The sequence below is a fragment of the Hypomesus nipponensis genome, chromosome 11 (genome assembly GCF_054491055.1).
Source record: "Hypomesus nipponensis isolate SF chromosome 11, ASM5449105v1, whole genome shotgun sequence".
NCBI lineage: Eukaryota > Metazoa > Chordata > Actinopteri > Osmeriformes > Osmeridae > Hypomesus > Hypomesus nipponensis.
Window position 1 is genome coordinate 9,631,708 of NC_140371.1, and position 22,764 is coordinate 9,654,471.

The 22,764-nt window shown below is 40.2% G+C and overlaps 2 protein-coding genes across 7 annotated transcripts; one reads left to right on the plus strand and one right to left on the minus strand.

Moving 5' to 3' along the window:
• Nucleotides 1-4,493: 4,493 nt before the first annotated feature.
• selenou1a (selenoprotein U 1a) lies at nt 4,494-13,100 on the plus strand. Of its 5 annotated transcripts, none has more exons than XM_084710048.1 (7): nt 4,494-4,574; nt 9,259-9,529; nt 9,952-10,131; nt 11,068-11,159; nt 11,271-11,411; nt 11,539-11,703; nt 12,088-13,100. In XM_084710048.1, the coding sequence occupies exons 2-7, from the start codon at nt 9,322-9,324 to the stop codon at nt 12,181-12,183; spliced, it is 882 nt and encodes a 293-aa protein (XP_084566174.1). In that variant the 5' UTR covers nt 4,494-4,574; nt 9,259-9,321; the 3' UTR covers nt 12,184-13,100. The 5 variants fall into 5 exon arrangements, with proteins under 5 accessions (XP_084566174.1, XP_084566179.1, XP_084566176.1 ...); XM_084710050.1 differs by having other exon boundaries at nt 4,562-4,629; XM_084710053.1 differs by lacking the exon at nt 9,259-9,529 and having other exon boundaries at nt 4,497-4,574.
• Nucleotides 13,101-13,399: 299 nt separating this feature from the next.
• On the minus strand, nt 13,400-21,017 carry sfxn3 (sideroflexin 3). Of its 2 annotated transcripts, none has more exons than XM_084710153.1 (11): nt 20,816-21,017; nt 19,497-19,670; nt 18,916-19,086; nt 18,169-18,267; nt 17,483-17,558; nt 17,078-17,163; nt 16,863-16,990; nt 16,633-16,682; nt 16,340-16,389; nt 16,173-16,220; nt 13,400-16,014 (listed from the first exon to the last, which is right to left on the minus strand). In XM_084710153.1, the coding sequence occupies exons 2-11, from the start codon at nt 19,658-19,660 to the stop codon at nt 15,918-15,920; spliced, it is 969 nt and encodes a 322-aa protein (XP_084566279.1). In that variant the 5' UTR covers nt 19,661-19,670; nt 20,816-21,017; the 3' UTR covers nt 13,400-15,917. The 2 variants fall into 2 exon arrangements, with proteins under 2 accessions (XP_084566279.1, XP_084566280.1); XM_084710154.1 differs by having other exon boundaries at nt 20,812-21,017.
• Between the last annotated feature and the right edge of the window lie 1,747 nt (nt 21,018-22,764).

Sequence of the window (22,764 nt, forward strand, 5' to 3'; positions counted from 1 at the left end):
TCCAAATCACCTTTTTACTGTTTCACAAATAACACAACACTGAAATGTACCTCTAGAATAGACATCTTAGTTTGCCATAGGCACATTTAAGCAGGACAGGTTTTTCCTGAGAGCTGCCTAAAGTCTTGGATTCGGATGCTCTGGCAAGAATTGGCTAACATGGTTAATGACTGACATTGCTTTTTTTTACTATGGACAAGATCATTCTAGTTGTGTGGAAAGATAACCATCGGTTATAGAGGTTTGACCATGTGTGAATGTGTGGTCAATGTGTGTCAAATAGAGAAATCATCTAAAAACAGTATTTATAAAGTATACTGTATCTTTACACTGAGCAGTACACATATGTTTACAGTTCTTATGATCTGTGTTTGAACTTAACTCTGTTTGACCAAAGTAGAAGTCAGAAGACTCCTGTCTTTTGATATCCATCTTACTAAGACTACGGGAAGTAGAGATGATTAATGTTGATTGCAGTAAATCAATTTGCAGTGGCATGTACGAGTGTCAGGGAAATCTATGGACTGTGCAAAGTTGGCCAATGAAATGGAGGTACAGTTTTTTTTCCCCGCCTAATTCCAAATTACATAAAATAACAGCATTGACTAAGGCAGTGTGCTAGTTACTCCTCTGTCTGTGTAATTAGCTGGAAACTATGTAACCATATTTCCTAGTCATACATGGATTATTCTGTCCTATTACAATCAAACCTATGTAAACAGTTCAGGGTTAGGATGAATTATGAAAGTAAGTTTGTCTCCAAATGTACTTAACAGATCGAAAGGGCCCCATGAGTGTAAAAATGTTGTTCACACCTGTTTGTCTTTCTCCAGGTTCAAGGTCGTTCAGTTCAGCCTGTTGTAGGTGCACTTCGAGTACTGTGTTTGTGTTGTTGAGAGTCACCTAGTCCGTACATCCAGCTGGTATTTATGGCTAAAGGGTATTTATCCCGGTCGACTCTGGTTTAAACTCGTTTTGTCATTTCACTGCAAGATTAGGACGAGTCCCTGAGTGACATAATAAGTGATATACATTCTCATTATTGTATAATGCAGGCTGGACCTATATATTATATTATGTATTGCTTGTATATTGTGTGATATTGCTCACTCAAGAGTTGGTTTACAGTTTTTATTGCATGCTGTCAAGACATTTTCAAACTTGATTGTGATACTAATGTATCTATAAGTTTGTTTGCATCTAAGACTTTTGCTATGATTCATTGTAAGCGCAATCTTATACTATTGAATAGTTACATTTGTAAATGTCTTAAGCAACATTATTTGTAGAATTATGAAACCAGCTATTTGAGTCAGTATAGTTATTCAAAGCAGCATAATGAACAACCAGTGAAATATTTGTGAGATATTTCTGCCAAGAACCTGCTTCTGGGATATGTGACAATCGTAACAAGAGAATTGGACACCTTCCCGGTTCCCTACACAAAGCCCTCTGATTGGCTAACTATAACTAGGAGGAGTGTATAGCTTTGCCAAATGGCTGATCCAGAACTCACTAAACAGTAGGTGGGGTACCAAAATCTGATCCTGATTGGCTATTGGTTCCAAGGAGGCTAACACATCCTCCTTTTCACATGGTAGTAGTCAAAGAGGCTGTGTGTGTTCTTGTATTCATGTGTGGGTGTGTGTACATCTGTCTGAAAACATACTAATTCTTGATAAATTGTAACATAAACTGCAGACAGAAGCAAATATTCACCATAAGTGTTATCTTTTTTGGTAGCAAATGTGCAAAATGTACAGTTCTTGTTATTATTTCATTTATTATGTCAACTTAAACTTGTAATACTTTTTTGATCAACATTGCATGCAAAATAATTAATGATGTTACTAACGATTATGAAAAAGCAGAGGATACAAATACCGGTACTGTGAACAAGCACAATGTATCCATACTTTCACACACATACAATCAAAACCAATTCCCAATTAAGCTCATTGATCTCTCATTATGGTTGTGAATATTTTGTGGCCTATTTTCGCTCCATCCTGAGAGAAAACAACCTTGCTACAAAAAATAGACATTGTAATTATTAATCAATGGTTGTACGAAACCATATCAATGATGCGTATGGTTGTAAAAGTGATAATAAACCAACCCATTCTGCCTTCTTTCTGTTAAGATTCTCTATAAATAAGTAGGGTGATAAAGCTCCCCCATTGACTTCTCTCATGCCATATTTGCCAGTAATGGAAGTGCTGATTGATATTGGAGCAAACATTTCACTCTCCATGACCCTGATATTATGTGTACTTAACCTATTCTGTGTGATGAATAAAGACTTGCACAGATAGATGATGGCATTTACGAAAGGTGTTTGCAATCGGAGATTGTATTGTTTTGGAGTGACTGCACTCTGCTCTAGATTTATGAATACATCATCTTGCACTGGCATAGCGTAGGTGTAACATTTTTTACTTCACTATTATCTTCTCTGAGGAAAGTCAGTGAGTTAGTTAGGACATGCTAAAATCCTCATCAACAGGTAAACATAGATGAGGTCCACAGTGCTCCTGAGTCCAGAAGGACAATATTCCACGTGTTGAAACAAAGTGATATTGACTGTAGCTGAGACAGCACACAACATTAGGACAGTTTGTTTATTTTTTCTGCTCTTATACCAGTTAGGTCTAGTCTGACCTGTGGTTATCTCTAGTTTACGCAAAACCGATCGGTCATCTAAAATGTAGTTGACAGGAACTTGTATGATGTAATTTCATGATTTGCCTTGTTATCTGTACTTATGGCACAGATTAATTTCTTTAATTTAGTGGGCACCATAACTCTTTCTAATTTGTAAATTGTGCTGTATTCATTCTGTCAATATCTTATTATTATTATTATTATTATTGTATAATGATTGTTTATAGCAATTATTTTGCACTTCTATGGTGCTACAAACTTAACAACTGCAATAACCACAAGCTTCCTCTAGGGAGCAGTGTTGTCTGGTTCACCTGTGGGAAAGCAGACAAAACCCAAATGCAAGAATTGAAGTCAGGCATTATTTGGATGAATACTGTTGGATAGGATTATAATATACAGTATCCAGGGGCTTAGGTTTCATTAAACATCTGTGGACATGTCACACCCACTTTTTGAAAACAGCTAATCCCCCTCACTTTTTATTAAGAAAATCATATATTTTACGGCCACATCCTCAGTGTTTAAAAGAAGCTGTCCCACCCACATTTGATAACAAACCTACAACCCTGACAGTATCAACAACAATCTATGATGTATTAAAACAGGGACAGATTTTTAGAAGGAGTGTAAAAAGGAACTTTACAGAGTTGAGGCTGAAGGAAGGAAGTTTGAAAAGATGAAGGAGACTGGAGAAGACAGAGGTTAAATTCAGGCTGACATGAAGGCAGTGAAGCGTGGCCCTCATTGGTGACAAATCCCTAGTGTGCAGCCCATTGAGCTTGCTGCTCCAGACCGTCAGTTCAGTTCTGACAGGTCAATGTGAGGCTTGTTTCATGGCACTGCCTGACAGGGTCTTTTTTTTCTTTGGTCTTTCTTGGGGGTGCTGAAGCACCTGCTAGCCCCTCCCTAGCGCCGCCCATGCTGCCTGAAGTATGCTCAGTCACATTACATTCACTTAGCTATAGTTTCTAATATTATTTGACTGGTAGGAGTTTAAAGGGTTTCAAGTATGGGCAGAAATTTGTGTCACTAGAAAGTGATGAAAAGTGATCATATTTGAATTTGAATTGCTCAACTTGACGAATTACTTTTTTTTTTATGTCAGTGAGGATCAAATACAGTTTCACATCAAATTAATTCAATTTCATAATACCACATGTAATTTCAAGTTTATTGGATTTCAGTTCCAAACTAATACATTCTGTTTCAAATTAGGCCTGTGCTATTCAGATTATTCAATGAAATTGGTCAAATCGAGCATACAAATTCAAATTATGTATTTCAAATTTAGTTTTTAAAATTCAATTATTCAAGTTGAGCAACTCAAATTCAAGTATCAGTTATTCAAATTAACTTTCTATAGACACATTTCTGCCCATACAACACACAATCATCTCAATTCTGCACATTCTCATTCCCTATCTGTAATTATACTGCATAGTTTGCTTTAGCACTGTTTAATTATTTAGTACTAGGTTTATCTCACTGTGTTTGGTACACTTCTCCGCATATTTATACAAAAGGTATCTGTACAATTTGCTGGATCTTTACTGGAACCATTCACATTTTATTTACTGTTAGATGTATTGCCTGCATCACCTACAGTGTCACCCCTGAGTGTAACCAGGGTTAAATTGTTTTGTACATTTTGTCCATAAAGTGTCTAGGCTAAGGCTACAACTATTTGCAAAAACAATTGCCTTTATGTCAAGATTTGAAAGATAGCAAATAGAAATTCTGATGGTCACTTGGACATACTGATTTTACTTGTCATTTGTTTGTGCCAAAGGATTTTTATCTAGGTCGATTAGTTTTCCTGTGACGACAAAGCTATAGTTGCAAAATGAAATGGTACGCATGCGCTAACCCACATTAGATTACGGTCCGTCTGGTTCTCTAGATACTTTGTGAGTATTTTATATCGTTTACATATGTAATGCATTTGGTACATATCATTGACAGGTAAGACAAATATATAATATATATTTTTCAATTCCCGGTTTAAAAGATGACTGCAATGGCAGAAAGATCAACAATTACCGCGTAGGCAGCTAGCTCTACTGTGTAGCTTTCGATGTACTTCGCCTAAAAGCCAAGCGGGCATCGAGTAAACTTGCCACTAATGCAATGCAGTCAGTTGACAGGTGCTTTGCCACATAGCATACCTACTAGCTAGCCATAAATGATTTGCAAGCTCTGGCAGTCTGCGACACCAGTTAATGAGTCACTACAGTAACAACCTGCCTTGTGGTCTTTAGGTCAATGCAAGATATAAGATGTAGCTACTCCACTAGAATTAGGTGATAGTACGTTTGCCTTCGTACTAGTTCTTGTTGCGTGACTCGTAGATTAATGTTTCTTAACACCTCCGTTTGTAAACTCTGATATGGCGTTATGTTGTACAGTTAAATTGCCAACTTATTGTAGGCTAGTGTTTATGAATTCGTTTTTTAGCACTCGCTTAGACACAATTGGCAACATGTTTAACCTAATTGTATTGCTTTAAATCCCGCACATAACCTATAGCCAACTAATCGTGTTGTGTATGTTAACCTATGACGTGTTTTGCTAGACGTGCGTTCTCAGTGTAACAGTTTGCTGAATAACCTCGTTGTTCACTCGAAAGGCCGTCTCTAGGAATGGTAGAGACAACTTTCATATCGGTAACCTTTCCCGAGTTTAAATACAATTATTTCAGCCTACAGTAGACAGCTAGCAAGTTATTCGAGTGCTAATCTTAGTCTACCACCCCTGTCCTGCATTTTTAAAAGGTTAACAAAGAGAATCGTCATTATTAGCTCCATTTACCAATTTGTCCGTCCAAAATAACTTGTTTTACTGCAAGTCATTGGAGTGCAGCATTTCAACTTCATGCAGTGCCCGGTTGGCGAGATGATCGAGCCACAGACACACACAGATTCCTGTATTTATAGTTTGGTATTTCTGTTGTTGTCTTGTTATGGGTAGCAATAGTATTAATAATCCATGCATAGACCAGTTTCAAAATGCTGTCTTTGGCTTTCAATGAATTCAGTTGTGAAATTGATGGCAATCTAGCCTACTGTCTGGACCTTGTTCATACTTGCACTTGTTTAAAGTCCATAGATATAGCCTACAGTAAACCAAGGTAAGTCTCAGAGTAAGATACCGTATGCAGCGTGGATGATATAGTACTAAACCAGCTAAACCACAAATAACTTTCTAGGCTAAATTAAGTTTGTTGTGGTTTTGGAGTAAGTATTACCTTTTTGAATCAGTTAACTTGTCTCTCAAACCAATCTCTGTTTCTTTCAATGTGTTTTGGTTCTGAAAAATATGTTCTTAATTGAGTGGATCCAGCAATATGTTGTTGTTCCGCCAGGAAACTGTTATGTTCTGTACTGTGGAGCTAACACTGTGATGACCTTTTTAAATTAATTCAGTTGGCCTACATTTTATCTGAAAATCTGCTTGACCTTTTATGCAGTGACCCAGTGTTTTTTGGAGAATTACTACTGTTACTCCTTGAATTCAATGCAGGCCTACAATGGCAAGATGTTTAAACTTTTAATCAGTAGGGCTGACTAAATATTTAGTTTTCACTAGTGGAAAATACATTTCGACATGCCAAAATGTCATTTTGACTAGTTAAGATGCTAATATCAGATATCTGTTAAACAATCTGAACATGTGTAGCCAATGTTAATTCATCAACCCACTCATCAAGTATGTAGACCACCTGCACCTGCGAATCGCTAGCTTTTCGGTGGCGTAGCTGGTAGTGGTTGCACTTGAAACAGTGTTACTGTTAGAAAAAAATACACAGAGACAATTTTTTGTTTTTTCTTGACATCCAATATCATCCAAAATTACTATTGATGTTAAATTAATTAATTTAGAACAATTTTAAGTTCCTGTAAAGTGAATTTCAAGTTTTGTCTAAACACGTAAAAAATATTCTAAATATTTTGCTTAAACACAGTAGTGTAGCATGTAGTATTGTGGAGTTGTAAAGTAATTTTTTCTAAATTTGTGTTCAGGATTTTGATTCCAGGGTAGCCGGTCAGTTCAACTCAAACTTGTATGGCTGTGTAAAGCCAATCCTGCTAGGAGCATCGATTTTTGTTGTAGATTTGTAGTGTTTTTGTTGTGGAGTCTAACCCTTTTGTTGAAGCAGTATTTGACAGTTGAGAGAGGAGGAGTTTTCCCATGAGTGGGCGTGGTTTCAGCAACCTCAGCACAGAGGACCTCAGCGGACACACCTCCAGCGTTTGAGATCTGAGAGAACTGCAAATGTTTTCCAGATTTTTTGATAAATTATTTTAGTTGGTGTAATTTTTTTATCATTCAAATTTGGCTGGGTGGTTAGGAAAAAAACATTCTGTGGTGTGATAAACTCAGAACACATATTTTATTGTCATTTTACAGGGACTTATGTCATACATTTTGACACGCTATCCTATATCTTTGCATTACCATAACAAATAGAAAAGTTGAGAAATCATAACTAACATATATTAACTAACATATATTCCAATTATTTTAGTGGCATGCACAATTGCATAATACAAATAATGGGTTTTCATCCTAAATTATATTTTTAATTAAAGTAAATTTTTTATTAATATAATTGTCACATTTGTTTTGTTCAAATGAGATTAAATTATAAAACAATAACATCAGTAAGAAGAGAATGCTACATATTTATAACACATTTTCAACTTTTTCTGTAAGGTTAAAGTGTAACTTGAATATTTGGCAAAGATCAATGCGTTTTGGTAGGGAAAATATACATTACGGTAGAGAGACCATACTTCAGTAATAAATCCCACTCTAATTTTTTGTTTTACTTTTAATCAATGAGAATGGTTCAGGCACGTTGCTAGACATGAAGCTCTACTGGGGCACATACCCCTACTCATCATATGCACAGTTCAGGGACATAAGTTTGATATCAGCTGATCAAGCTGACCTTTGTGATGCCCAGCTGGTATAACTTTCCATGGAACTTCTCATGTTTCTTGCATACAAGTCTTCCTGTTTTCAACTCGGGGGCTGACAATTTAAAAGGGCCTGTGTTTAAATAACTGTGATTGAGAGATCATCAGAGTAGGGTTCTCTTCAAGAAACCTCTTGTGGATATTTAGGATTCCTCCGTCAGGTTTTTGCTAGGTAGAATAACAATAATACTATCTCATGAACTTGTGGATATAAAGTTTTGAAATTTGGCACATTGATACAACATGCCACGTGTAACCCTAACACCAAGAATGTCCCACATTAGTCCTTAGGGCAGGGGCTCCCAAACATTTCAGCCCACGACCCCTAAAATAATGGTGCCAGTGACTCTCGACCCCTGCATCCACGGAGGTGGTTTACGTATACAAATTTGGCATGCAAGCGCACACAGGCACTAACATACCTATCCAAACATAAGCGTAATGACAACACAAAAGAACACAACAGCTTAGCAACCGTAATAATATATATATATTTGTATTTATTCATTACTTTCATTTAAACGTTGACCATTTCTCCAATTCTTTTGAAAATCCATTATGCCATGATGGATTTTCCTGTACAGTGACAATTTGGGGAAACCAAAATTCTTCTTCTCTTGAACCAAAGGTCCAATTGACTTGAAATGTCAAACAGATGTGTATAATTGATGTCTTGAGTAAATGAGTGTTTATTTGAGCCCATCGCAACACTCCGACTGTGTTAGCCACTGCAAAACAAGCCAGGTTCACCACAGTAGCTATGGCTACTTATAGTCCAGGGTACTAGTGAAAACGTACTCTACCTTTTGTAGACAAGACCATGCTACATCTAGCCAGCGTTTTGGATTTTTTTGCATCAAGTGTGTAAAAGTTTATTTTGATAGATATTGGTGAAACTGCATTGGACAGTCACTGTATTTCCATTCACGTTAGTCACTCAGTAGACGTAACAAAAGTTTTATAAAATGCGTGTGTCTGACTCAGTTGTCTAGATTGTAGCATACTGTAACCCAGATGTTAGTGGTACAAAATCGCGATTCATGAAGAGAATGCTTCCCTAGCTTTTCCATTGAATACAGTTGTAGCGGTATTTTTTTTTATTGTGGTCTTGGTCCCTGTTTTCCGTTTACTGTGACAAAGCAGAGATAGAGTTTTATATTGTGGACACTTTTTTAAATGAATCTTTAATAAAAATTACAACTAGTCAAAACAACATTATTTACATTTAGTCATTTAGCAGACGCTCTTATCCAGAGCGACTTACAGTAAGTACAGGGACAGTCTCCCCGAGGCAAGTAGGGTGAAGTGCCTTGCCCAAGGACACAACGTCATTTTGCACGGCCAGGAACCAAACCAGCCACCTGATTAATACCCCGACTCCCTAACTACTCAGCCATCTAACCCCTTTATGCTTTTGGCTTGGAATTCTCAAAAAACATTTGTTGATATTGTTATTGCCGCTACTGATTAAATGGCTTGCCATGATATGCCTATAACGGCTTTGTTAAACCTCAAAGAGCAAGCTATAAACACAAGTTTGGATGTACAGTGGCATGCTTTAAAGTTAATGTTTCAGAGATTGTTCCAATTTTGTTTCTTGTTGTTTTTCCAGATAAATCTCTCAGGGTGTGTTGTAAACTGAGTCAAAGAAAGCACTGTTAGGCAGACTCCCACCATGTCTCTGGGTCGGGCTCTGTCCAGGTGTCCAACCACGGCCCTGCTGGCCAGGTGGAAGCTAACTCCGTGCTGTCCTGCCTTGATGCTCAGGGGCATAGCCTTGAACAGCCAGCCTGCCCCCACAGCCAGATCCCCTCCTCTGAGAACACAGACTGCTCCCTTACACAGCAGCACAGCCAGTCCTGACTCAAACAAGCCCATATCAGGCAAGACATAGCCTATGTCATAGTCTTTGCTCCAGTCATAGAATCCTTCCCTGAATTGTTCATGTGACTCTTGTGGGTGTAACTTGTATTACTGGCCTACTAATGTGCTGTGCTTCTGCCATTCCCTTATCAAAGCAAAAAGGTATGCTGTTGTTGAGTCTGTTGTCAGATAGTCATATCATAACATTCAGATTGTCCCAATTTACTAGGCCAAGGATTGGATTTCATGATTACGCCAGGATTAAATCTTGAGAGGAATGTTTTTTGGTCAAATTGGAACAACCCCTTTTCTACCACAGTGTATCCATCTTTATGTGACAGACTATGCAATTTAATGAGGATGTATTTAAAACCCATACAATAATTCAAATTGATATGAAACTTTGTCATTTATGTTTCTCTTTTTCTCTTGTGTGTTGCAGTGTATTCCTCCGCGCTGGAGGGGGAGCTGTTGGGAATGGGGATGTGGTCTCTAGGTCTGGGGGCGGTGGGTGCAGCTATAGCTGGGATCTTATTGGCCAACACTGACTTGTGTCTGCCCAAAGTTGCTCAGGCATCGCTGGAACACCTGGAGAATGCGGACCTCGTGTCAACTATAGATGGTGAGAGTGGTGTCCATTCCAACTCTTCATGACTCGTGACTTTTGACCTGATTCCAATAGACAATGGAAATCAACAACAATTAACTTCAACCCAGAACTTTTATTGGCTATCAACTCCAATCTCTGTCACCAGCTCAACTGCTCCCAACCAATCAGCTTTTCATCCATCTTCCATTCAAACCTCACCTTTCTTCTGTTCGTCAACTAGCGAATTCTGTGTTTGTGTTGTGTGGTTCACGTGGGTTGTTTCTGTGTTAGTCCAAAATACACAGTACAAAGTCAACTCTGAACAAAAAAACGGTTGGGGTTTAAATGGAAGACAGACACTGACATGATAAGTTGGCAGCAGTTGCGGCAGCGACATGGAACAAAGATGATTAACAAATCAGACGGACACCTGAATGTTGATTGAGAGAAACAGACGAGAGACAAAAACAACAATACTGACACAGACATACAGTACATGCACATTCATGCTGCGTGTCTTTGAAATTTGAATCCTACAGAAGTTAATGCAGTACTCGATACTAATCCTACAATGCTAATGTTCATTGCTTAAAGTAGAGGTGTGAATGTAGACTTGAGTTTTGTGTCTTAGTTCTGACATTCCACATTCTTTTTTTAATGTACTGTTACCATGAACAAGAGGCACTGGTTCAATCCTGGTCCTGTTATGGTCCCTCTGTCATCATGTGTTGGTTGACATTATGGAACAACTATACTAGTGTTTGGCCCTGTCAAATCAAATGAAACTTTATTTATATAGCACATTTCATACCAGGAGGTAACACAAGGCGTCATGTTATTCAAAGTAAACCCTATTCTCATGAAGTAGCCCAGACCCTCTCTATCCAAAAGTGCCAAAGGGAACACCATACGTAACTTGCTTACACTTACATTGTGTAAGTGGTCATGGTTGTTCTCTTTGGACTGCAGATGAGACGACCATCAGAGCCAGTAGTTTGTGGGCGAAGAACGGGGCGGTGATTATGGCCGTACGGCGACCGGGATGATTTTTGTGCAGAGAGGTGATGTCCCTTTTCCTCAAATGTTTTTCCTATAATATTCTGGCATCTGAGTACGTAGCAAGGTCTGAATGAGTTACTGAATGTTGATGTGTGGGTGGGTGTCTTCTGTAGGAGGCCTCTGAGCTGTCCTCTCTGAAGCCCCAGTTGGAGGAGCTTGGGGTCCCTCTAGTTGCCGTGGTGAAGGAGAATATTGGCACAGAGATCCAGGACTTCAGGCCGCACTTTGCAGGGGACATCTACATTGACGAGAAGGTGAGACGCCCAGCGACACAGGGAATTTCCACCTCAAGGACAGTCTCTCCTTGTGTCTCTACCTGTTTTAAAGCCATGGCTCTGTATCCTGACTAAGTGTGTTATGGTTTCTTGTCTGTTTTTGTAGCAACACTTCTATGGCCCCCTCCAGAGGAAGATGGGCGGGCTGGGCTTCATTCGTCTTGGCGTGTGGCAGAACTTCATGCGGGCTTGGCGCTCTGGTTACCAGGGTAACATGAATGGAGAGGGCTTCATCTTGGGAGGCGTGTTTGTCATTGGAGCAGGAAACCAGGTACAGGTCAAAGCATGGTGGACATCATATAAGCTTGTATAACCTGTATTTAATTAATGTTATTTATAGTTATTGTATAGTTAAAGGTACAATAGATACATTTTTCAGGAAAAAGAAAAGTGTTTTGTACGCTACTGAGACACTGAGAGTTGTTTTGCAACACAGACGGCTCAGTGCCAGTGAAATGTCAATTTTCTAATCTTGGACCGGCCCACAACTTTCCAGACACATTTTCAATTCCAGCAATCCAGTTCCTCCTTGGCTTATTTTATAAAACCATTGTCAGTCAAACTCTCAGACAAGAATTGGGGGTGCTGTTTTTTCAAATAGGATTTGATTTTGTAATGTTACCTATTGCATCTTTAATGTATTTTGTTTTTTCAGGGAATCCTTATGGAGCACCGAGAGAAAGAGTTTGGAAACAAAGTGGACAACACAGAGGTTTTAGAAGCTGTCAAGAAAATAGTGCCAGAGAAATAGATTTGTTTTGTATGTTTAAAAACTGACATAATTCAGCTTAGTGTTCACCAACATACATAGCCATGAAAGCCATGGATCAAATCTCTGCCACACCATTTGCAGTTTGCTCATGTATTGACAGAGTCCTGATAGTGTTAATGTTTCTCACAATTTCACACTGTTCAGTTGGAGTTGAAGTGAAATATACTCTATTGTGATTGCAGAAGGACAATTCTTAAATCAAATACTTCACCTGAAACTGCTATGGTAATATGTAAGGTTCTCAGCCAAGTCTCCTTACAGAACAGATTCAATTTATTTTCCTCAGTAATAATGTGATTGTTCTAGAATACTCAGGTAAACTACAATGCTCATTGGTTGGTCTGAAATCACCCCCAAGCCCATCTTCTAGTGTTGTTTGGGGACAAAGGAGAACTGTCTGAGGTAAATTAGGTTGAGCCAACACATCAGCATGGCTCATCCATCTCAGGACAAGGGTTTGTTTTCAGACCAACAGTGGGTTGGTTGCAGTACGCAGGGTTCTATAGGCAGCGTCCATTTAATTCAGGTATGTTACACTTTGGGGAAGGCTCTATTTAATTTAACATGATATTTAATTTAGTGCTTACTGATCCAAACATCTGTATGGTACATGACCATGTGTTGTTTTTTTTGTGTTGCACACTGATTTGCTGTTTGTTTCTGTTCTGTTCAGTTTCCCACTGTATGTCTCCAACCTGCCTGGTTGTATGTGTAGTCTGTGTGTGTGTTTATGACAACCTGTTTTGAAACTCAAATGAGGTTAACAGGTTTGATACACCAACACACATGGGCTCTGCTGCCACCACCAGATTGGCTAATGCTTTGTGTATCTGATGCAAGTATTTCATGTGTTAAGGTGTGCGAATGTCAACCTCAATAAATGTAGATGACCTGTCTGTATTGTGTCGTTTTCTGCATCAAGACTGGTATGACAGTTTAGATGGAACTGAGAAGGGAAGTTGTTGGTTTTACAAGTAGAAGGATTGTATATTACACCAGAAGCAAATGAGTCAGTAGTCCATTGAAGTGGTTTGCTGCTTTTCGTTTTTCGTCATAATCCTTAAAACCTTTTACCGGCCTTGGAACAAATGTGAAACATGAACGGTCATGTACATGCAATCCAACCAATTCTAAAGTGGTTGAACTGGGAGTTTTAAATAGCATAACATATTTAATCAGTGATACAACTAAGTAGAACATTTCAATACTTTATTCATTTGCTCTGAGTATGTACATCTCACATAGGTCCGGACAGGTGTAACATGTTCCAACACAATACAAAATGGAGGAAAACATCAAGCAGCAATACTGAAACTACATGGATAAAACTAAGCTACATAAACACATTCACATGAAATACCATTCATGGAGTGTAGCAATATAAGTGTCTTCATTCATGCTTGTCAAAAGACCATATTTTATGACAGGAATAAGTAAACCTAGATATGTTTTTTTGTGACTAAACCCAGGGAGAGGTTTAATAGAGAATGTTGAAACAAAGACATTAAAAGTGGTGCTTATCCTTCATCAACAATTCAGACCTGTTGCTTTCTTTGGATAGACCCATTGCTTTGACAGTTAACCCACAGCACATTGTCCTGCATCAAATGGATCAATTTAACATTCTGGTTTAACATCCATGTTTAACTGCAAGTTGTCTAAAAAGTATCTGGTTTTGTTCTTGACCATTCAGCCCCTTCAACATGTTAATAATTCAAGATAAAAGCTGTTCCTAAAAACCAATAAGCAGTGATGTGGGTTAATATCAAACACAAAACACAAACAATACATTAAGACATTTTGCCAGTACATACTTGAAAAGCGGTAGTAATTCCATTAAACTATTGGCTGCAACACAGCAGCAGCACTGCATGACTAAAATATAGTGCAATTTCACTCAAGATACAAGGGACCCCCAAAACCACTCAATAAGAAACCAACACCAAAGAGTGATGAATAATATAGAGCAATGACCAAGACACTGCCCTGCAGTGCACCTAATAATCTACAGTACAGATTATTGACATTAGCACTGAGAACTGTTGGCATATGTATGGATGAGGTGATTCATTAATTACTATTGCATTGCAAATGAACTTTCAGAACAGTCCCTGCTAAGTTCACAATCAAATATGTCTTACTTCCATAAAGCTCAATTGACAAACTACAAAGCGTAATTTGGTAAACATGCAACACTGTGTTAGATTATGAGTTTTGCTAACACGCACACTGACGGGGGTTCAGGGAGCATAACCATCACCATCTAGTGGACAAATATAGAAGCACACTGAAGTTCAACTTCCACAGTCTATAGTGACAACAAATCATAAGAATATATGGTCTGCTATATTTTATCTATCCCACAAAAACATATACCCTAGTTTATATTCCTTGGTTAAACTGTATGAGATATGTATTCACTACATGGCCGCACTCAACAATCACCCTATCGTATAAGTACTTTAACTGCTACTGTCAAAAAAGAAAAACAACATGAACTTATTTTGATCAAAGATGCTCTAAGCTATATACTTCTAGGTTCAGTCTGTTCGAATACATAAAAAATAGGTCTGTATCCTTTGTCATTTGGTACACATACAAGTGCAATGCACACAATTCAGTACGGACATCATACAATATATATATATGTGTACTCTCGCTATTGCATAAACTGGTATCACGCATCTCTATTAAAATGCAGCAGCCGGTTTTAATTCTAACCTTACAATCAGGTTAGTAAAACAACCTAAAGGGGTGGGGGGGGAGTGCTGTCCACTAACCAGGGGTCATTATATAATATAGGGTGACAATAACATCTTTTTCCAACACCAATACAATAAAGTACATTCCTCGTCAATGACAAGAGTACTACATGACACAACTAAAAAACGCATAACTTTGCTGAAGTTACAGAAATGCAAACCTACTTCATATCTCAATCAAAAAAGGCCTTTGTGCAATCATCCCTACGGCCAAAACATTGTTTTAATATGGGCGTTCTTACTGCTAGTGCCACATAAAACACTATTCAGTGCCATTGCCAATCCCTATGGTTATTTGCCACATTAAATATACACCGTGGTACTTGGTTCCACAGTATCAGGGTGTTGGATAAGTACACTTTAATGGGCAGTAGACAATAGGCAGCTAAACAGGATTTCAAACACGAGGGCTGAACACAAGGTCTGTTGGTGTGCTTATAACTTTTTTTTTCCTGAACAATTGTGCACATAGTTGATTTGGACTAGATATCTATCTATAGGTGAATTATTTAAACCCTATTTAGGGAGCGTTCTCATACAGAGCTCAGATTATAATGCCTGAAATGACAAAAGCAAGCAATAACAGCATGAGCTAAGAAAACTTGATTCAATATTGTTGTGGTTTTCTCCAAGGGTGCTTGCAACTCTTAAAATAGGAAAACTGGTGAGGTTTTGTATGATGAATTCCTTGCTGAAAATAATTACTTTCCACAAGGTCCATGTGAGGGACCAGGCCCGTCACAGTCCAAAAACAACAAATTCTTAGTAACACTTTCATCTGAGTCTGAACCCATTCGATGAGGAAAAACATTTCAATATTTTACACAAGACAGGTCTTTCTTAACATTTCTTTTCCCTTTCAGCTGTGCTCAATGATCTGTAGTAGCAGGGGGTCAACCAGCAGAGGTGCTGGCATGTGCGTGTGGGTATGGATGTTTCTGTTATCTGGTCCTACAGGCCTTTGTTGAAGTACACAGTGGTAGTGTGAGGACTGATTTGTCGTATCTTTTCCTGTAGATCTGCTTCTAGGCTTCCAACGCTCATGGAACTGCAAGAAAAAAACAGGAAAGGAGAAAGAGGGAATCGATGAGGGGAAAAGAAGGGTGGAGAGAGCAGGGGGGGGGGGGGTCAGAGGTGCAGAGTTGAGGCACAGGGGTTCCATATGACCACAGGCCTGGCTGCTACAGATACATTGGGTGCACTCACCTCTTCTGAGGAAACAGGGCGCAGCACAGGGGAGTGGCAAACACCAGGCTGGGATGAAGAGAAAATTAAGAAATATAGATGAGATAGACTTCAATAGAGGTAGTGGTTCTGAGCATGTTATTGGTGGTACTGGATCGCTAGTGTTGATGTGGGGCAGTTGTACTTACCACAGACCCACCAATCCCACCTGGACTGGAGCGTTCAGGACTGGGAATCGCTGGGACAGATTAGGAAAATACTCTGTTCAGACTAGTCATTTGTGGTGTACATATGTTTTTAGTTTTTGTTTTTTTTAAAGCTGCAAACAGTTCTACACACAAACAAAAGGTATTGTGGTACATCAATGTTTACATTTCACCTGGTGTCTCCCTTACATCACTTCACCAGCAATCCCTTTCCATAATAACGCACATGCACACAGGTGCACACATACACACACACATAAGTATGTTCTGGTTACCTTCAGAAAAGCCCTTTGTTCCAGCACGTTCATGATGACTGGCGGAATGGCTGTTGAAGAAAAGAAGGAGATCGACCATCTTTAAGGGGCTCAAAGAAACCTTTCACTACGAAATATAACTTATAAACACACAACTCCCATCATACATCCAGAGGTTTGAAATGTTTCGGTGAGCCAATTCATCCAGTGGTTGTAGTGTTACATAGTGTTGGGCCCCTGGCCCTCCTCACCCATAGCTGGCACTGCCATGCCGATACGAGACACCACCACCTGTACGATGGCCTGTTTGGCGGCGCCGGGGGACTCTCCTAACCGGTTACCATTCTCGTCTGTCACTGGGATCCCGTATTTCAGCTCCCTGAGATAGAAGACAGAGACAAATGGATGACGGAGGCGGTGAATGAGTGGACGGAGTGTGTGACCCTGGTTCTGGAGCGCCGCTCACCTCTGCCTCATGAAAGGGATGTTGATGCAGTTGGCGGCGGCCACGGCGGCGAAGGGAACGAACCGGCTCATGATGGCGGGGAGACGCTGGTGGGGGGGGGGGGCGGAGATAGAATATATACAGGTGTCATGAATAACACGACTCAGCTCAAACCAATAGAGAAGTTACCTGAAGTCATCTTGAGAGCTATGTAAATCAGGGGTTATCATCGACTCAAAATTCAACATGCAAATGATTCATGATATGCCGACAAAGACTACAGCTGTTTTAAATTGGAGTGTTGGACAAAAGCAAGGCTCAAAAAATGCAAAGCTAATGTGTAAGGGATGCAATTGGAATTAACGTCTTTGTTTGTCCATGGTGGGTAAGGCCTGCAGGACCACTGTGCTCATGTAGTAGCAGTACCTTGGCTAGAGTCTTCAGCCCCAGGGCTGTGACAACCGCTCCTGTAGTGGCACTGATGTATGCTGCACCCAGCTGACTGAGGGAGAGCACACACATGGTCTCAAAAACTACAACTTGACCGATTAAGCAATTGGGCATCATTCAAAAAGCTGCCAGTGATATTACAGACCAAACACAGTCCCGAGGGGAAAAAAACGGTCCGTCACGTTTTAAATAATACTTTCACACACGCAAAGCAGATTGTTACAACCCATGCTACAATTATGCAAAGTCATCAGCAACATAGCTCCCCGAGCCATGACCACAGTCAGGCAAAAAGATGATGTTGCATGATTGATAATGAAGTTCTGGAGAAAACAGGATCCCGCCTCAACATGCTCCTTAGTTTATAGAAGGCTGCCTACCATTGGCCTGTGTCCTGGACAAGACCCAAATGTAGGCTTAAACTAAACGCCATGCCTCGGGTGTGCAGACATGGGTGTTGAGCATGTCATCATGGGGCTATGGAGCATGCCGAGCTAATACACGCTAAACAGTTAAACATTATACCGCTGTGAGGGGACTGGACTGGGACTATCCAGCCAGGTGACTACTGTGGTACTGATCTAGTGCTGCTGTTGTTGATGGACTTGCTGTTGCTGTTGTTGTTAGGTATGTGGGGAGGGGGGGGGGCAGCTCCTCCATACTTCACGGTCAGGGGGGCGTCTCCGCTGCGGTTGGTGTAGTTGACCACTGCATTGAAGGACTGGTTCACCCACTGCCAGAACACCACTGCTGGAGTGGTCCTACAGGGGGAGAGGAGGAGGAGGAGGGCGAAGAGAAAGGAATGAAGGGGAGGATTTAAAAAAAAAGATTAGAGAATGAGAGATTAGGGTGAAGGACCGGTCTACAGTATGTACTTTGCATTTCAGAATATCCTTACAGTCAACGCATTGCCTGCATTTGGTCTCCAGTGTGAATGACCTCAGTCTCCTTCCCACTACCCTACAATAGCAACTGCATGCCACTCTGCTTTTGTCCTCTATTGGGAATGCAGAGCCTTTATGGGAGACATGCACACTCAGCACATGTACAGTTCACCACCCAAGTCATCTACGTACTCAAATTCTCACAGCATACAATTTAGGCGCCTATTCAAACATGCCTACCCAATTCAAACTTGGAAAGTATTTCCATTAGTGACCCACTGACATATACACACACAAGCGTGATTGCACATCACTGTATTAGATTAAAAAGATTATGCAAGTGAAATATAGAACAGGCAGATTTATGCCCGTGGGGATTTACATCCTCTGCGGGATTAACTGACAATTCGGCCACAATTGCCAGTGAGTGTGCTACTTTCTGTTTTAAGGCGCATCAGGTGTAGACATGGAACTTTGTCTGAGAATTAACCCCCGTCACCAAAAAAATCTTCCTGAAACTCCTACCTGTAAAAGGTGAGCATACACCCGGTGATGGACATGTTCACAGGCACCTGAGCGGACATGCGACCAATCACAAACATCTTTTCCCCCGTGTCAGGGTGGAAAGCAGAGTCGTAGACGTATTTGGCTCTCCACAGCTCGTCCTCTGTAAGACCAGGCTTTGCCACCCCGGCCCTGGAAACACAGACACAGACACAGACACAGACACAGACACACACACACACACACACACACACACACACACATCCATCCATCCACTTTTAGTTTTAGCTTTAAGTGAAGAGTAGACAGACTGACTGGATTGCTTCATTACGTCTTTATTTAAAAACATATGGTAAGACATTGGAAGCTGGCGAGATGACAGATGTAAGCCCTAATTAGACTGCATTGAATAGCCTTGGCTTCTGTCTGTATTGCCGTAAGGGCATATCAAAAGGACATTGGGAGAAAACCTTGCTTAAGATTGACTCAGCGACCATAGCAGAATGCATCGACATGAAATCCATTGATTATTGAATCGGTGACTCCATTAATGAAAAACAATCCCTCTTTTGGAACTTGACCTGACATGACAACTGTAGTACCTGTAGTTCTCCACAGTGACTCTGGCCTCCTCCAGGGTCTCAGAGGACAGCAGCACGGTCCTGGGGTCTGTGACCATGAAGAAGTGCTGGGCACGACCCATAAACGTGCTCTGGTCCCATCTGGGCTCCTTGATGTTAATGTCGAGGGGCAGTTCACCAGACATCCTCAGTTTCCTTGGTGGACCAGAAACGCATTCATGAATATTCATTTTAATGTATACTTTTAAATATATGATCTAAATAAAGAGATGTAGAAATAGGTCAATATTTAGGAGACATACCTCTAATATGATCTCTAGTTTCACATAAAGTCAATTATTAAATAGCTTGACATCTCACATTAGCAAAATGGTCAAACCTGTAATTGTGTCATTGAAACAATTATCAGATGGATAGAAAAAGGACCTGATTAAATAAAAAGATAATTCGTCTTCTGCTAAGCCCTGACAGCATGGTAAGCCCCTACCTCTGATCCATTTATAGTTCAGCAGCCAACGCACTTTTTATTGGGGGGAGTATTTTCCCAATCCTTCTCAACCCAGAATACAGGACAGTTATCAGGGATGGTACTGGACAACAGACATTTTTCAAATGAAGACTAGACAGTGTCTTATTTATTAAAATTAAGATAGTCTCCTTTTTTACTGTGCTTCTAAACATGACTCCAAACGTTCTCAATCCCAAAGCACAGCTGTAAGCAGTAAGTCTTGGTTCTCTTCATACTATACGTGACTAGAGCAGTCGTGACAGAATTAAAGTGTCTTGACCCGACACGCCAGAATCCAGCCTGGCAGTGGTAAAGGAATTCCTATGCTTCTGTATAGCTAACCAAACCGGCCAACCGTACAGGGAGCACTAGTCAACTACTGTGACTGAAGCGTGGGGTAAAATATGTACCAAATAATAGATAAATAAGTAGCTCCAGTATTGCTCCAGTGCTGGGACTAACAGTAGGCTAGTACTAGTAGTAGTTGGCTATACTTTTCTTACTAAAAGATTGAGAATCAATTTTAGCAACCAGATACTGTAAGGCTAAAGCAACTCCTATCTCGTTTCTAAAATACTATACTTCTGGCAAGCCAGTGATCACTGCCAGATAGCTAGAAGACTAACCCTAGTATTGTAGCCCTGTTTTCTTACCTTGAACTACTACTGTTACCTTCAGCTAACCTGGCAGTGTTTTCTAGATAGCATGCTAGCTACCCTAACGCAAGGCAAAAAGATGACACGGAATGCTTTTTTGTCTGCTGAGCCTGAGCTACTGTACAGTAGTTTTTAACATACACAAACGCATACATCCATAAAATTAAAGTACCTACTGTAGGTTCAACGACCACCAGCTGGGCACACTAAAAACCCTAGTGACTATGACCTACTCCCAATAACACCGTACCGCTAGCTAGCAATAGCTGCTGTAGGGTACACAGTTTCAGTTTCCCAGTCTAACTAACTTGAAACACCAGTGAAAAAGCAAAAAGGGCGGTGTCCAAATATCCACGGTTGTCATTTGTTCCATAGTGAAAAAGGCGTTGGCTACAATCGCGGGGCGTGACTGAGGGATAAATAGAAGGGGATTGGTCAATAGCTCATCAAGGCCGAACTAAATTCATGAAATAAATACATACAAACTGTAAAACGGGATTATTGTTAGGCTAGGTATGAACAAAAGACAGTACTTTTTACAGGCCATGCATTATTTGGTTACACAATGCAAAATGTATTCTTAATAAAAACAACATTTAAAACGTTAAGCTAAATAACCGATAACAGAAAAAGGCTAATTTATGGATTTTAAATGAGTAGATTTTCTTATTTTCTTTGTTAGAATAGTCTGTAAATTAAAATCTATGTACATGTTTTTTTAATTTCGCTCTAGCGTCGTTGTTTATGTTAGACTGTAGGCTATTGTAGTTGAGATTTTGCACCCTACTTCAGTTAGTATTGTTGTTAAGATGTTGGCCTATAGTGACTTAAAAACGTGCCTGTTAATAGGCAATGGACTATATCTTTCCTTGACTCTGCAATCTAAATACTGTTACATATGCACTTCTGATTGTTGATTTTTTGCTGTAGGCCTAGTCTAGGCTACCTTATATTTTAAAGATGGATTATGGACCGGGCAAATGGGGCCTCAGCCAAGGGGCCTCTGACCATTAGGGGCCCCGGGCTCCAAGCCCCGATGACCCAATGGTCTGAGGCCCCTCAGACAACTTACTATGAATCCAAAATGTAGATTGACAGGCCAATAGTGCTTGGATATGGGCCTTTTAACCCATCAAATGATCCATATCTGCACTTTCAACACCTCTACCCTTACCAGGGCCCCAGACTCCATCTAAACTCACCAGGTCTCCCCAGCTCCACCTAAACTCATACCAGGTCCCCCCAGCTCCACCTAAAGTCATACCAGGTCTCCCCAGCTCCCCCTAAAGTCATACCAGGTCTCCCCAGCTCCACCTAAACTCATACCAGGTCTCCCCAGCTCCACCTAAACTCATACCAGGTCTCCCCAGCTCCACCTAAACTCATACCAGGTCTCCCCAGCTCTGCCTAAACTCATACTAAGGGGCCCCACTCCGCCTTAACTCATACTAAGGAACCCTGACTATTATAAGTGACCTATGCACTTTGTAAAGCTCTCTCTTGGAAGTCGCTTTGGATAAAAGCGTCTGCTAAATGAATAAATGTAATGTAAATATACTAAGGGGCCCCACTCTGCCTAAACTCATACTAAGGACCCCTGACTCCACCTAAACTCATACCAGGACCCCCCAGCTTTGCCTAAACTCATACCAATGGTTGTATTAGGGCCATTGGTGGGCTAGGGATCACATTGCTTCACTTGCACAGTCAACCTCATCGCACCACAGATGCCGCCACATACAGGCTAGCATGTAACCTACTATGCCTACAGAAATTATACTTTTCTATCTGATTTAGCTACGAGGAAATACTTTCATCCCATATTCACCAGATTCACTAGCATCCGGACTTTGTAGAGACATTGCCGTGAATTGGACGACAAAGACAAAGACACATCTGCCCTGGGGCCTCTTAGTATGAAGATCTGTCCAAAGATGAATAAAATCCTTGCCTGAATAAATACAATCTAGCATGCTTTATGTAATGTATCTAGCCTGTCAGGAGATGGCAGCATTAGACCAAGGAGACAAAAGTATATTACTTGTCAGAAGAGAAGTCTGATAGAATGCCATATTGAACGGATATTTTCAGAAGCCTAATCGTGGTCCACATGGGCCTGTTTTTC